The sequence below is a fragment of the Centrocercus urophasianus genome, unplaced genomic scaffold, assembly GCF_019232065.1.
Source record: "Centrocercus urophasianus isolate 14NV4802_14NV808 unplaced genomic scaffold, USGS_Curo_1.0 seq_28, whole genome shotgun sequence".
In the NCBI taxonomy this organism is placed as follows: domain Eukaryota; kingdom Metazoa; phylum Chordata; class Aves; order Galliformes; family Phasianidae; genus Centrocercus; species Centrocercus urophasianus.
Genome location: NW_024884844.1, coordinates 13,537 through 26,406, shown reverse-complemented (window position 1 = coordinate 26,406; position 12,870 = coordinate 13,537). Strand labels below are relative to the sequence as shown.

The following is a 12,870-nucleotide window of genomic DNA, read 5'->3' as shown; positions in this document are numbered from 1 at the left end:
ACAGAAATATTCACTCATGGAGCTGGCTTCAGTGTATTCCTTGGGGGGCTCATCCAGAGGGATCTACAGGATGGGAGCATCTTGGTGTGTGCAGGGTAAATGTTGCACTTTGGACTTCAGGGAGAGCAGCTCATACCTGAGGAAGGAGCATGAGGGCCTTCTTCTCATCCATCTGCAGCTTCCCATCCTTCAGCATCATGCTCAGGATATCAGGGGGATAGAAGGTCAGCCCCCTCACCGTGTTGGTTCGGTACCAGGAGAGGTGTCTCGCCTGCAGGATGGCTGGCTTAGTGGTGTCTGAATGGCAGGTACCAAAGAAGTCCACATACAGGGGCCCCTGGGAAAACAAAAGAAATTCTTGTACAAAATAAGCTGCCCTTCTATGATTTCCTTGAAATTTACCTTAGAGCTTATAGAGACATACAGATTTGCTACTAGCTTTGAGAGACCAGCCCTGGTGGGTTACACTGCAAAAACCTTCTGAGCTCTCGCAATGGTGATACCACCTGCTGCTCCCTTACCTGATGATGAACGAGGCACACTACTCTGCGGTGGTAGCTGATGGGGTGAGCAGGGCAAAAGATCACCTTCAGCACGAGGGTTGTTGTGCCCTCCAAGACCCCACAGGGGCGATCCAAAGAGAAGACGCTCCCTCTGCCATCAATATCAAACTGGTAGTATGCAGGGACATCTGAGACATTGCTGATTTTCAGCGTCTGCATTGAGCTTTCCCCAAGGTTGATCCAGTTGAAGTCTACAGAGGATTGGTGCAGGGACACACATGGGCCTAGAACAACAAGAAGACACAACCAATCTTTCACAGCCAGCATGGCTTCATTAGCAAACCCATCAGTCCCAGCAAGCAGCTTCACATTCGCCTCCAACGATCTCACATCTCAAGACAGTGTAAATTTAAATCAGTGCCCCAGGGATGGCATGGATGGCAATAGAAGGTACATCTTTGAGGGCTGGGACAGTACCTAGTTATTCCCCAAGCACTAGCACTTCCCCTGCAGGGCTGAAAGGAAAGTGGAAAGGTGGGAAGCTTTCACCTTTACATGAGCCAACCATCTTTAGAACGGTCTGCTGGAGGCACCCAGTGGGTGTGACAGTGAAATAATCCGTGCTGTGCTCTCCTACTGCCTGTGGCTGAAACTGTATGCACAAGGCCAGCTTCCCTTTGGCAGGGACAACAGCATGGGACACGTTGCAGGAGAAGACATGATCTAGGAGCAGAGGGTCTTTCGCTCTTTCTATCGTACATGGTGCATCAACCTGGAAGCAGAGAAGAAACAGGCTCATCACATTTTATTCATGCTCCCACCTGGGCTATTTTCACAGCATTACAGGAGATTCCTAAACCACATCTCTCAGGGACATGTGCCAACTTGTCACCCTCTTACAAGAAGCAGTCTCCCTCTTCACATACCACAGACATGTTGAGGATTTCTACAAACTTCTCCACTCTTGTGCCTACTGGCACCGACCCGAAGCACAGCACATCCTGTAACTTGCCAGGCTGTCTGCTTTTGTGCTGTTCCCCTGGCACATTCACTTGCAGATAGGGGTATTTGGCTGTGAAAGAAGATCATACACAGCATCACCTCCAAGCACAGCACCTCCACGTATCCCTGTGGGATGCTGCCCTAAGGTTAGGGACAATACATGTTAATGAGCATTAAACACAAGAATGACTAACCCTGGGCTCTAAGCTGCATGGTTCTCTTTTGCTTTTCTTCAACACCAAACAAACAGGTTGCTATTACGTTGCACACCGCAGCTGCCTTGGGTTGGAAGAGCACCTTAATGGTGCACTCAGCACCTGCGCTCAGCATGCCATGTTCAGGAATCATGTAGAACGGGCTGGGTGTCTCCCAGGCAAACACTGTGATGAGGTCACTAGGAAGCAAGGACGTTTGGAGAAGGTGAATGGAGCCATTCTGCCTGTGCAATCGTGCATAGGATGGGCCTTTCCCAATGGGCTGCTCAGTTAGGATGTGAAACAAGCAATGGGAACATCAGAACATCTAATGCATCTGGCCAAACACTTTGGGGAGTTGTTAGAGAATGGGAAGCCCAAGAAGGTGGTCATATATCTGACCAAAACAAGAGGGGCAGCTCAGCCACACGGCACTCACCCCACATTGCGCACAGTGAATGTCGTCTCCGCGGTGCTGTGCACAGCACAGAGAGGCAACTGGACAACAGCTGGGAAGGACAGGCAGGGACGTGGAAGCATGGCACGCAGGGCGACAGAGAACTCACCCTCAGCCTTCTGAAAGCAGATGCTGTCTTCGTAGTCCCTCTGCATGGAGAAGTGGGGGGAGACAGCAGTCAGATGGGCTCCTTCTAGCGGATTTCTGCACTGAATTCATCCCATTGATCTCTGGGATCGAGCCAGGGACAAGTAGTTCAAATGCCTTATTTTACTGACATTGGTGAGAGGCAGTATGGGCAAATTGGGAATACTTTATGCAAGGAGACCTCTCCTAACTGCCAGCCATAACCACAGGCAAATTGCTCCCCCAGCTGTTGGAGGCATGGAGATTGCAGGAGAGTTATGCTGTCCTACACTAGAATCTCCCAAAAGGACAGGTTCCCTCCCTGAAAGCCAAGCAGGGCACTGAGAGCAGATTAGATGCTGCCACTTTACCTTTTCAGTGGGCCGGAAAATGATGGGCAGGGTTAAGGACATGCCAGGGCTCAGGGCAATTGGCTGGGGAAAAACAGTGATGAAGAACCGCGTGGAAGGACATCTGGATAACGAGATTAAAACAGGACATTTTGTCTGATGCCATACAGCTTTTGTTCTATTAGGTAGCAGAAAAGAGAATGAAGTATTAAAAGATTCCAAAGCCCCACAGTTAGAAGTGACTTAGGAACCTGACCCCAAAGTCACTCAGCAAATAGAGGCAGAACCCAGGTGTCCTGAAAATCCATTCCCAGTTCTAAATACCTGCCCCTTCCTTAAACTGTGCTTTACATTCCCAGGCCACACAGTGCGAGCCAAACTCTTACTAAGGGCAGAAACATTTGAATCTCAGAGCAGGCAGGGTCACAGGGAGTGCTGGCACCCAGCAGAACTCCCTGGAGCCATGGTTTCAGGACACACTAGCGGCTGGCTGGCATACATCCACGATTCAAATCTCACTAGACTGGAAATGCCTCACAGACAGAAGTATCAGCAAAACCGAATTTTAAAAAGGCATTTCATTTTAAATACTCCTGCTGGGAACAAGGGCTGTGCATCTGAATTAGTGGGTTTCTGCCCTGCTGCGCCAGCGTGCACACAGCCTGCAGTGCATAGCCCAAGGGAAGAGAGGCAGGTGGATCAGAGAGCGGGATGGAGCAGAGGAATGAAGATGCAGTGAGAGGGTGAGGAGGAAAAGGAGAAAGAAACTTCCTACACACCTGTAGCTCAGCTTCTGGGTTTTCTCATGAACATTTTTCAGAACCAGATGTTTGATCACCTCTTTTCCAAGCTCCCAGCCACGCCATTGGAGTGTTTCTGCCACTTCAATGCCCCAGAATATGCCTTTCTTCTTTGCCTTTCTTGAGGGTGGCTTAGGAATTTGCAACAGGAATGTCAGCAGTTTGTGAAATTGGGAGAAGTCACCCCCACAGCTGTTGCCTTGCTCTAAAAGCTTGTGGCCTTGGCAAGGGATGTAGAGCCACCCCGTGCCAGGGTCCCAGGAGTCCCCAAAGCCCTGTGGGGTCCTTCTGGATGTCAGAAACTACAGAAGCAGGGGTTAAAGAGACGGTAGCTGTCTCCCTTCCCCTGCCCTTCCTGTAAATCCACCCATGGCAACAACACCCTTGGTTTCAGCACTCACCTTTCTGACACAGCCACAGCACCGCCTCTGAAGAAGGTCCGGGCTGGGGGGTTCCCCCTGCACCTGAGCCAGCATCTGAGGAATGAGAGGAAAGCACCCTCGCACACACCACTCCTCTGCCAGGCTCCTTGCTCCAGCACCCGGGAGCCCCTAGGGCTCAACCACCCCTCCTCAGGGATTCCTGGCATCCCCATTTCCCAGCTGGGCCCATCTCAGCTTGGAGAGCAGGGTTTTATACTGCTCTTATAGCCCCGTCGAGAGCTCTGCAGCAGGGCCCCACTCCCTACAGCACGGGGGCACAGCTCGGCTCCCTCTGCCTGAGCCCACCTCGCTTCCCAGTTCCGGCTCAGCGCCACGTAGCATCACTCCCGTTGCCATGGCAACCGGACGCGGCGGCGTCGTTTCCCGTAGCGACGACGGCGGCCGCCCCGGATCAAATTGCTCGTGGCTGCGGCCGCCAGGGGGCAGCAGTGGGACAAGGAGAGGGTACGGAGTGCGGAGGGGTCGGATGGGTGAGGGGGATCGAATGGGGAGGGGGTGCAGGGGATCCATATAGGGGGTCCGGGTAGGGGTGTATGGGGGCAGATATAGGGTTTCAGGGCGCAGACGGGATGCATGGGTGCAGGGGGCAGATAGGGGATGCAGTGGGGGAAGTAGGGGGGTGCAGATAGGAGGACGCAGGGAGCATATCTGGGAGCCCGTGTGGCTTAGGGGGCATACACGGAAATGCAAAGTGTGCAGGGACAGATAAGGAAGTGCAGAGGTGGGGGTCGAAGTGGTGCAGAGGGCAGATGTAGACCAGGAGATAGGACAGGAAGATGGAGATGGATTGGGTCACAATATATATGGTGGCAGACAGGGGTGCAGATGGTGCAGAATGCAGATGGGGAGAACAGGGAGCAGATGGGAGCACAGATAGATGAAGGGGTGCTGGGGTGATGGCAGGGTGGAGGGGGGTCAAAGAGAGCCTAAGGGGAAGAGAAGATCTGGGTAGGTGCTGGATAGGGGGCAGAGATGGAATGAAGCTGAAAGCAAAGGTGCAGTGAAGAAGTGTGGGTGCATAGGAGGAGTGGGGGAGAGGGCTGTGGGGCTCAGGAGTGGGAGTACCTCGTGTGTGGGGGATGCAATAGGCTGGAGGGCACTGGCATGGGGATGGGATTGCACTTCAGTGGGGCAAGGCCAACCCTTGGAACATCAGTGGCCCAAGCAACAAGCTGTGACTGCTGCCAAAAGCAGTTCTGGAATTGGGTGAAAGCAGATGAAGGAATGGAGGGGACCTTCATGTCCCCATCAGGAACACCTGGACAACCCCTCATGGTATAGCACGACACAGAGCAGGGCTGCTGGATCTAGGGCAGAGGCAGGGAGGAGATGCAGCTTTAATGGCATTTGTCAGTGTTTACACTGTGAGTCATCCGAGTGAGCAGCTGTAAATCAGCACCCCAACCCCTCCTGCAGCCGCGACCCCTCCTGAGTTCCCCAGCACTGGATGAGTGCCTGGCTCCTGCAAAAACAATCTCATAAATAACAGCAGCAAAACAACCCCTCCTGCAGCCACCGAGCCCCTGTGTGTGGCAGGCGTGGGACAGACGCCTCCCATCCATCACTTTAATGGTTGTACTCTGGAAATTAAAGCTGTCACAGCCCATCAAGGTGAACGTTTTAAGCTTGTGACATCCCTCCAGCTCCCCTCCTCCTTCCTGGTGCTCCCTGTTCTCCTGTCTTTTCTTTCCCTCTCTACCCCACACCTTTGGACAGGGTGCCCAGGATGCCTGGCACCCAGGGAGAGCTGCTGAGCTGCCAGCAGCCACTGAGGGTCACTGTGCCCCCACACAGCACAGCTGTCCACTCCTGCACTCCTCTTACCCTTCCCTCTGTCCCCAACCCCTGGTTCTCCACCTGTGTTTCTGTCACAGCATCTCCTAAGGAAGCACTGACAGGTATATAGGGGAAGGATTATGTATATACACGTATACACACACACTCCTATATATAGGGTCTGCCAGAACCCTTCAGCATCCCAAGGAAAAGGGAAGCCCTGCTTGCTTATGTGTCATGGCTTAACCCATGGCTCCTAGGGAGGCAGTAGAGGGTGGCTGTTGTCATCCCATTACCATGAGCTGATCCAAGCCTAGACAGAACAAGCACAGTCCTCAGAGAATCATAGAATGGGGCTGAGAGTGGATCAGACATCACCATGGGACAAGTACAGTGCCACACAGGGAGGCTGGGTGTCCGGAGAGCTGCTGGTGCCACTGCTGCCCTGCCTACAGGCAGCCCAGCAGAGCACAGACCACAGTGGAGAAGCAACAGGCACGCATGCTGTACACCATCCTTCCCTACCACCCAGGGGAAGGGTAGAATGGAGGGGGGGTCATGGCCCTGCCATCAGGAAGGGGCAGTTTGCAGCTAAAGAAGACCCTGGCACTGTTCCCAAGCAAGACACTGACAGGGTAGCACGGGGGCAGGAGAAGCAGTGCTCCACCCCCTAAGGAAAAGCAGAGGCATCCGGATAACAGCTTTATAGGGGAGGGATGTGGGGAAACCCCCAAATACACACAGGAATAATTACACATTAAATAGACTCCAAACACACATAAGTTAAAGGGAGGGCAGGCTCCTCTCAGCCCCGTGCTGTACATGGGCACAGTCTGCCAGCCAAGAGGCCTCCAACTCCTCAGCCTGGACCCTCTTCACAACACAGAGCCCATCTTCCTCTCTGCAGTGCCCATCTCATCGTCCTCCTCTTCCTCATCCTCCTCTCCCCCTGAACAGGAAGAGTCGGGGCTGTAGCCCAGCTCAGCGCTGCGGCGCAGGAAACCCGATCCGGGGCTGCACCCCACAAACTCGGGGCTGTCACCAGCCTGTCCCTGGGGCTGGCTGGGCAGCAGGCTCTCGTCAGCTTTGCCAAGCCCCCTTGGCTTCTCGGGCTCCACTGCCATCCCCTGCTCCTTGGCTTTGCGGCTCCGCTTCCACTTCATGCGGCGATTCTGGAACCAGATCTTCACCTGCTCAGGAGGGAGCAGCCATCACACCACAGCCATGGGTACCCATCAGCACTCCTCCCACCCCAACCCATCCCCACTCACCCCATGGCCTGCCCTGTATCGAAGCACCCCTGGACTGCCCTTGCTGTAGCATCCTGCAGTGCTTTTGCTCTGGAAGTTCCCAGGGGCTGTCCCTGTCCCACACTGGCATGAGGGGGTAGGAGACAGAGGGGACCAAATCCTCAGAATGTCACCACACGTGCACAGGGACATTAAAAGAGGACTTTTAACCCCACGAGAAGCCCTCACCCACAGTGTAGGGAGAGATGAGGAGAGACTGCAATGCAATGGTGGGTGGAACGAGGTTTCTGGGGTGGCCTTAGCAAGGGAAGGGCCTGGATCTCATCGGGCAGCTCTTCCCAGGAAAGGGGTGCCAGTGGGGCTGCTGGCAGCCAAGGGAGGGACATCAGCACTGCCCTGACTTCCCATCCCACATCCCCAGCAGTCCTCTGCCCCCATCCCGAGGTACCTGTGTCTCAGTGAGCATCAGCGACGTGGCCACCTCAAAGCGCTTGGGCCTGGACAGATACTTGTTGAGCTTGAACTGGTTCTCCAGCTCCAGCAGCTGCTGGCTGGTGAAGGCGGTGCGGGGCCGGCGGCACTTCCCCATCAAGGCAGACTGCGGGGTGGCTGCGGGGCACACGCACACACAGGGTCAGGAGACAGCAGGGAACAGCCCTCTGCCAGCCCTCCTCCATCGCCTCCCACCCAACTATGGCTTTATTGCCGCCAAGATATGTTATCAGCCCTTGGTGTGCAAGCAGGATCAGTCCCGTGGCTGAAATTAACGCTGCTTTTTATTGCAGGGACGCACAGGTGTCTGCCCAACCGCCGAGGGTTCCCTCACCGGGCTGCTATCATCACCGGCCCAGAGCAGGAGGAACAAAGAGGCCTTTGAGCAGCCCGCGTGGGGTGGCTCTGCGCCGTGTTTGATCCCTGCTTATCTCCTGTCTGCTCGCTTTGTTGTCCCCAGCACGTTCAGCTTTACTGCTTCTCCCAGCACTGCAGCAGCAACCAAACACACAGGTTTGCAGCTGGGAGTAAAGGGCTGGAGAGGCACAGAGAGACCCCCACCACATCCCACACTCCAGCCGCAGAGTCCCACTGCTCCCCAGCTCGTCTGAGCAGGGAATTGCTCCCCAGCCAGAACGTATGGAAGACAGAGTGTGTGGTGTGAGATGGAGCCCCACAGTCATGCCTCGCTTGGGGACAGCACAGGGCAGGGCTGTCGGAGGGGCTCGCCCTCATTGCAGGGCACAGTGCACCCACCAACGTTATCTCCCACAGATTCCAGCTTTGATCCAGACCTGCCCATCTCAGAGTGCCCCCCGAGCCCTGCACAAACACAGTGGTGACGCATAGCGCAGGAATTTATGAAGGGGCATTAACCGAGCGCCATCTGGGTTTGATCCTGGGTACGTGGGCACAGGGTGGGACGGGTCAAACAAGCAGAGCCGGGGCTCATAAACACCAGTGGAATGTAACCCAAATGACTGGCTGCTGGAATATGGTCCCTCTGTCTGTCACTCCACCTTAGCGTCTCCAGTCCATGCTCTGCACAATGGTGACCATCACAGACTGTAACATCCCTAGAAGTCCGTGCTGCCTCCTACCCCACCCGCTGCTGGCAAAACCAAACCCAACCCAACCCTAAAATCCCTCTGTTGTTGACATGCACTCCAAGCCACCAACCAGCCCACAGCTCAGCCCACTCTGGGATGTCCTTCACAGGGAACAGACAGCATCCTCCAGGTCTCTGCCAGCCGAGCTGTGAATATCTCCATCCCCACCACCATCCCATAGGAAAAGGAACACTTCAGGGAGGCTCTCCCCCAAAAAGACCAACAACTGCCTCAGCATCACACATTTGCTTGAAAAGGGATTCTCTCAGCCCAGACATCTCCCCGAGGATCAGAGATTGCCTCAATCCCCCTTCAGCTTGGCTGGATCAGAATCCACTGATGGGTGTCCAGCATCTGGCTGCAACATCAGTGAAGAAATTGATTGCCCTGGAGCAATGTCCCCAAGCCCAGTTCTGTGAGATAGCTACCTCCTGGCTAGTTAGATAAAGCTTATAAAGAATTATTGGTTTATTTGTTACAGTTCTATCTACCTGATAACAAAGCTAATCCAAGGTTGCTATTAACCCACTTCGTTTTAATTTGTTTTGTTTAGCTATACCTCACTTAGCTTTGTGGGCTGGCAGATAAAGGAGAGGAAATGAGCACCAGCCAGCATCGGAGGTGTTCCTCCAGATGTCAGGGCTGGGAGGACAGGTGGTCCCACCAGTATCACAGCCACTGCCAGCAGCTCTGCCTGCTTTCTGTGGGACAGCATAAGGGCACATCCCAAACCTGCTGCTCCCTGTTTCTCCATTGCTGACACAAGAGCCTTGAGTGGAGCAGTCCCACAGCCCCATTATGCAGTCTGTCCCCAGGCACACACCCAAGCACCAGTCCCAGCAGGCAGCCCTATGCTCTTCCTGCATCTCCCATCCTGTAGCTGTGCATCACTGCACTCTGCTCCTACAAATCTCTGCCAGAGCAGCTGTCTGCTCTCTGCTCCCACTACTCTGCAAGCCAGGGCAAATAACCCACAGCTCCCACTGATGCATGCAGCACACTGGCACCTAACGCTCCCTCTGTGCAGTTTGGGGGGATGGACAGGAAGCCACAGGGGGTCTGAGCCCTGGGGACAGGGACCCAGGCTGGCAGCAGAGGATCCAAGACCTTCTTGCTCCTGCATGCAGAGCTTTCCCACCAGCATCTCACTCTGCATTGCAGTAGTAGAGGCCCCTGCAGCAGCGGCTGGTAGGGAAGGCACCACAGATACAACGGCAGGAGTGCTTCTCTGAGTAGCCACATGCAGGGACCCACTGCCTCGAGCCACCTACCCAGTGCCTTGCACCCCAACCCCACGACACATGCAGATGAGAGCGGAGCAAGCACATGCAATGCATCCCACAGCTGCTCCAGCTTAGGGGCTGTCCTGCTCCTTCTCCAGGGACCAAACCACATCATGCATCATGCTTGCACAACACCTCCATGTGCAGACAAAGGAGGAAACCATTCATGGTTCAGGCCTGGAATCTTCTAAGAACAAGAACACAGGACAAAGTGAGCTGCCTTGGAGTACCCCAAAACAAGCCCAAGGAGGCTTCCAGATGGGTCTCTCCCAGGTGTCTGCCCACTTCTACCCAGAGAGATACACATGGCCACAAGCAGCAGCGTGGAAATCTGTGCTCAGCCTCTGGAAGCATCAGCCAGGCAGTACATCTGTCCATCCATGGGCTGAGTGCTTGGGCAGGACCCAGGAACAGAGAAGACATGCTGGAAAGAGACCTTTTGAAACTTGCAGCAAGCCCTTAAGAGCTGGAGAAAACCTTGAGATCTTAAATGATTCCAATGGAATGGGACAAGGAGAAGATGAATGAGCTAGTAGAGAATGAGGGCCAGGCTCTGGCCACAGTGCCTATATGGCAGAAAGAACAGGACACAGGAACCAAGGGGGCAGGATGCCCAGAACCCCAGGATGAGCACAGGTCCCAAGTCAGGAGCAATGTCGATAAGGAGGCACAGGCATGTAGACTGGCTGCAGACTCAGTGCTTCATCCCTCTCCTACCGGGAGGCTTCAGCTCCTAATCTGCATCCAGCCTTGGTCTCCATGCTCTGACAGAGGGGCCGCTTGGAAGGAATTCATAAGAAACCCTGAAAGCATTCAGGATGGAAACTGCCCACGTTACCCCAGGCAGAAGCTGAGCTCAGAGTGCAGGGACAGTGTGGGAACCTACTCTGGTGAAACACAGCCATACATGAAACTATGTGGATGCTGAGATGCACCAATTTGGACTCTGCAGAGGAGCAGGAAGGTGCAGGAAGGTGAAGGTGCTTCACCCAGCAATGACAGATTATTTTTCCTTCTGTCACTGATGCTCCTAGGGGATGCAGCCCATAGAACCAAAGGCACAGCTTTGCTCTCCTCAGTGTCACGACCACTTCAGAATCTGCCCCATCCCACAGCCTGGGGATGGGGCAGAACCTGGGGCAGAACCTGGGGCAAGGGAGAACCACTACAGGAAGGGAACAGTCTTTTTCCCTTCAACCTGATGTAACTTGAGGAAGCAGCAAAGAATGGGTCGATTCATTATATTTCTCCACTTTTGTGCTATTATTCACCCAGCCAGCTTATTAATTAACAGACTTATCTGGCCATACTTTTTTTTTTTTTTTCTTTTCTCATTCGTTTTTTTCCTTGTCTGTAAACGGCTCCCAGGTTTTCAAGAACCTGACAACCCCCCGGCCTTTCTGTTGGCAGCCCACCGCCAAGTGCCCCCTTGCGCCATCTGGGTGCCCGGGCCCCCACTCACCCAGCGCAGGGCAGCACCGGACGACCCCGCTGTGGTGCCAATGACAGAACCCCGCTCTGCCGAGGGACAGAGCACGCAGCGGCTTCCAGTGCTGCCCTTGCCCGCTCCGGCCGCCTCCAGTCGCTCATCCCTCCCTACCACTACCGCGCCAGGAAGCGGGGCTTCGTTCCCAACCACTCCGGGTGGCGTTTATTCGTTTCGAGGTGCAGGCTGGTCTCCCCGCTTTCGTCTTTTCGTTTCCATCTCGCAGCGGCGGAGCCCAACGAGCCCGCGGCTGTCGGGCGGCGGCCCGGAAGCCCCCCTCCGAAGCTCCCCTAAGAACTGCCGCGCTCTGCGGGCATCGGGACCGGCATGGCCCCGGGGCTAGGACTGGTGCTCCCGATCCACGCCGGTGTGTCCCCGAGGAACCTCAGCCCCCGGCCCCGTCCTGCCCCACGGGACGATCTCTCCCCACTCCCGGCTCACTCACCGTGGAAGTCGGAGAGCCTCGGCACCAGCATCCCGGCTCGGATCCACTGCTCCAGCGGGAAGGAACCGGTCACTGCCGCCTTCAGGTGATCGGCGCCGGGCGGCAGCTGTGGGAAGGCGGTGTAGGCGAAAGCGGGGTGCTGGCCCCCCAGGGCCGGCAGCGGGTACACGGCAGGCGGGTAGAGGGCCGGCAGGGTGCCCAGCCCGGGGCCGGGGAGATGCAGCAAGCCGGGTTTGGGGACGAAGCCGGCCGGGCCGAGGGGGGCGGCAGCCTGGGGAGCTCGAGGTGACGGGGTGTCGGTGCGGCCGGCGGGGCCGGGGCTGCCTGCGGGGCTGAGCCCCGGAGGAGAGGCGCTCCGCGGCGGCTCCTCAGCCAGGAGCGCCTCGATGCGGAAGTTTTGGGACTTCTCCATGGATTTGTGCATGGCCCGGCCGGCCCCCCCCGGGGAAACACAGCGTGCCTCCTCCCGCCGCTCTGCTGCCAGGGCAGCGCCCGGCCGGGCAGCCCCGGACCACCCCGGCACCGGCGGGCATTCACTCGCGGGGTCCCGCCGCGCCGCGCTCCGCGGGGCTGCCCTCAGGGGCAGCCCTCCTCTCCGCTCCTCCTCCCGGGCACTCGCTTGCCCGCCGCCGACGGGGGGGTTTTAACCCCCCCCTCCACCTGCCCCAGCTCCCTATTGGCTCCCCGCCGGCCCCCCCCGTCGGCCCGGCGTCCCTCCCCCGGCTTCCGCAGCCCCTCGGCACACCCCGGGGCCCGATCCTGCTCTTCACACCTCTTGCCGTTCCACTTTACACCTCTTTGACACAAGGACATCAGCGGACCCGAGCTGGCTGCACACAGAGGCCACCGACCAGCATCATCTCTCTGCCCAAGAAGCACATGGAGCAGGCGCCCATGGGCAGATTTTTATTTATTTGCCCAGTTTGGTCTTCTCCGGATGAAGGCACCAGAGACAAGTGGAGAAGAAAACCTTGGATGCTCTTGGGCAGGTGGGTGAGCAGGAGCAGAGCTGGCCCAGACCCACTGGCTCTGGCCTTTGTGGAGAGGCAGAACATCTGTGAGCAGATCTGTGCCTGTCTATCCCTGGGTCCCACCCTTATACCTGGGTCCCACCCTTTGCATCAAACCCATACAGTAGGACAAGCTTGTGTCCA

At 56.2% G+C, this 12,870-nt stretch overlaps 2 protein-coding genes across 2 annotated transcripts in view; both read right to left on the bottom strand.

The window, feature by feature from the left end:
• Positions 1 to 2,715, bottom strand: part of CFAP65 (cilia and flagella associated protein 65) — a 15,538-nt gene extending 12,823 nt beyond the window's left edge. The window contains 8 exon segments of the mRNA XM_042827456.1: positions 1 to 63; positions 137 to 337; positions 522 to 787; positions 1,053 to 1,275; positions 1,430 to 1,575; positions 1,700 to 1,899; positions 2,139 to 2,305; positions 2,654 to 2,715. The exon segment at positions 1 to 63 is cut by the window's left edge and continues 357 nt beyond it. Of these exon segments, the coding sequence (XP_042683390.1) occupies positions 1 to 63; positions 137 to 337; positions 522 to 787; positions 1,053 to 1,275; positions 1,430 to 1,575; positions 1,700 to 1,899; positions 2,139 to 2,305; positions 2,654 to 2,695 (1,308 nt within the window). The 5' untranslated portion in view covers positions 2,696 to 2,715.
• A 2,515-nt stretch (positions 2,716 to 5,230) lies between these two features.
• LOC122164871 (motor neuron and pancreas homeobox protein 1-like) lies at positions 5,231 to 12,140 on the bottom strand. The gene is made up of 3 exons (XM_042827311.1): positions 11,717 to 12,140; positions 7,350 to 7,510; positions 5,231 to 6,841 (listed from the first exon to the last, which is right to left on the bottom strand). Exons 1-3 carry the CDS (start codon positions 12,138 to 12,140, stop codon positions 6,527 to 6,529), a joined length of 900 nt encoding a protein of 299 aa, XP_042683245.1. The 3' UTR covers positions 5,231 to 6,526.
• Positions 12,141 to 12,870: the final 730 nt, after the last annotated feature.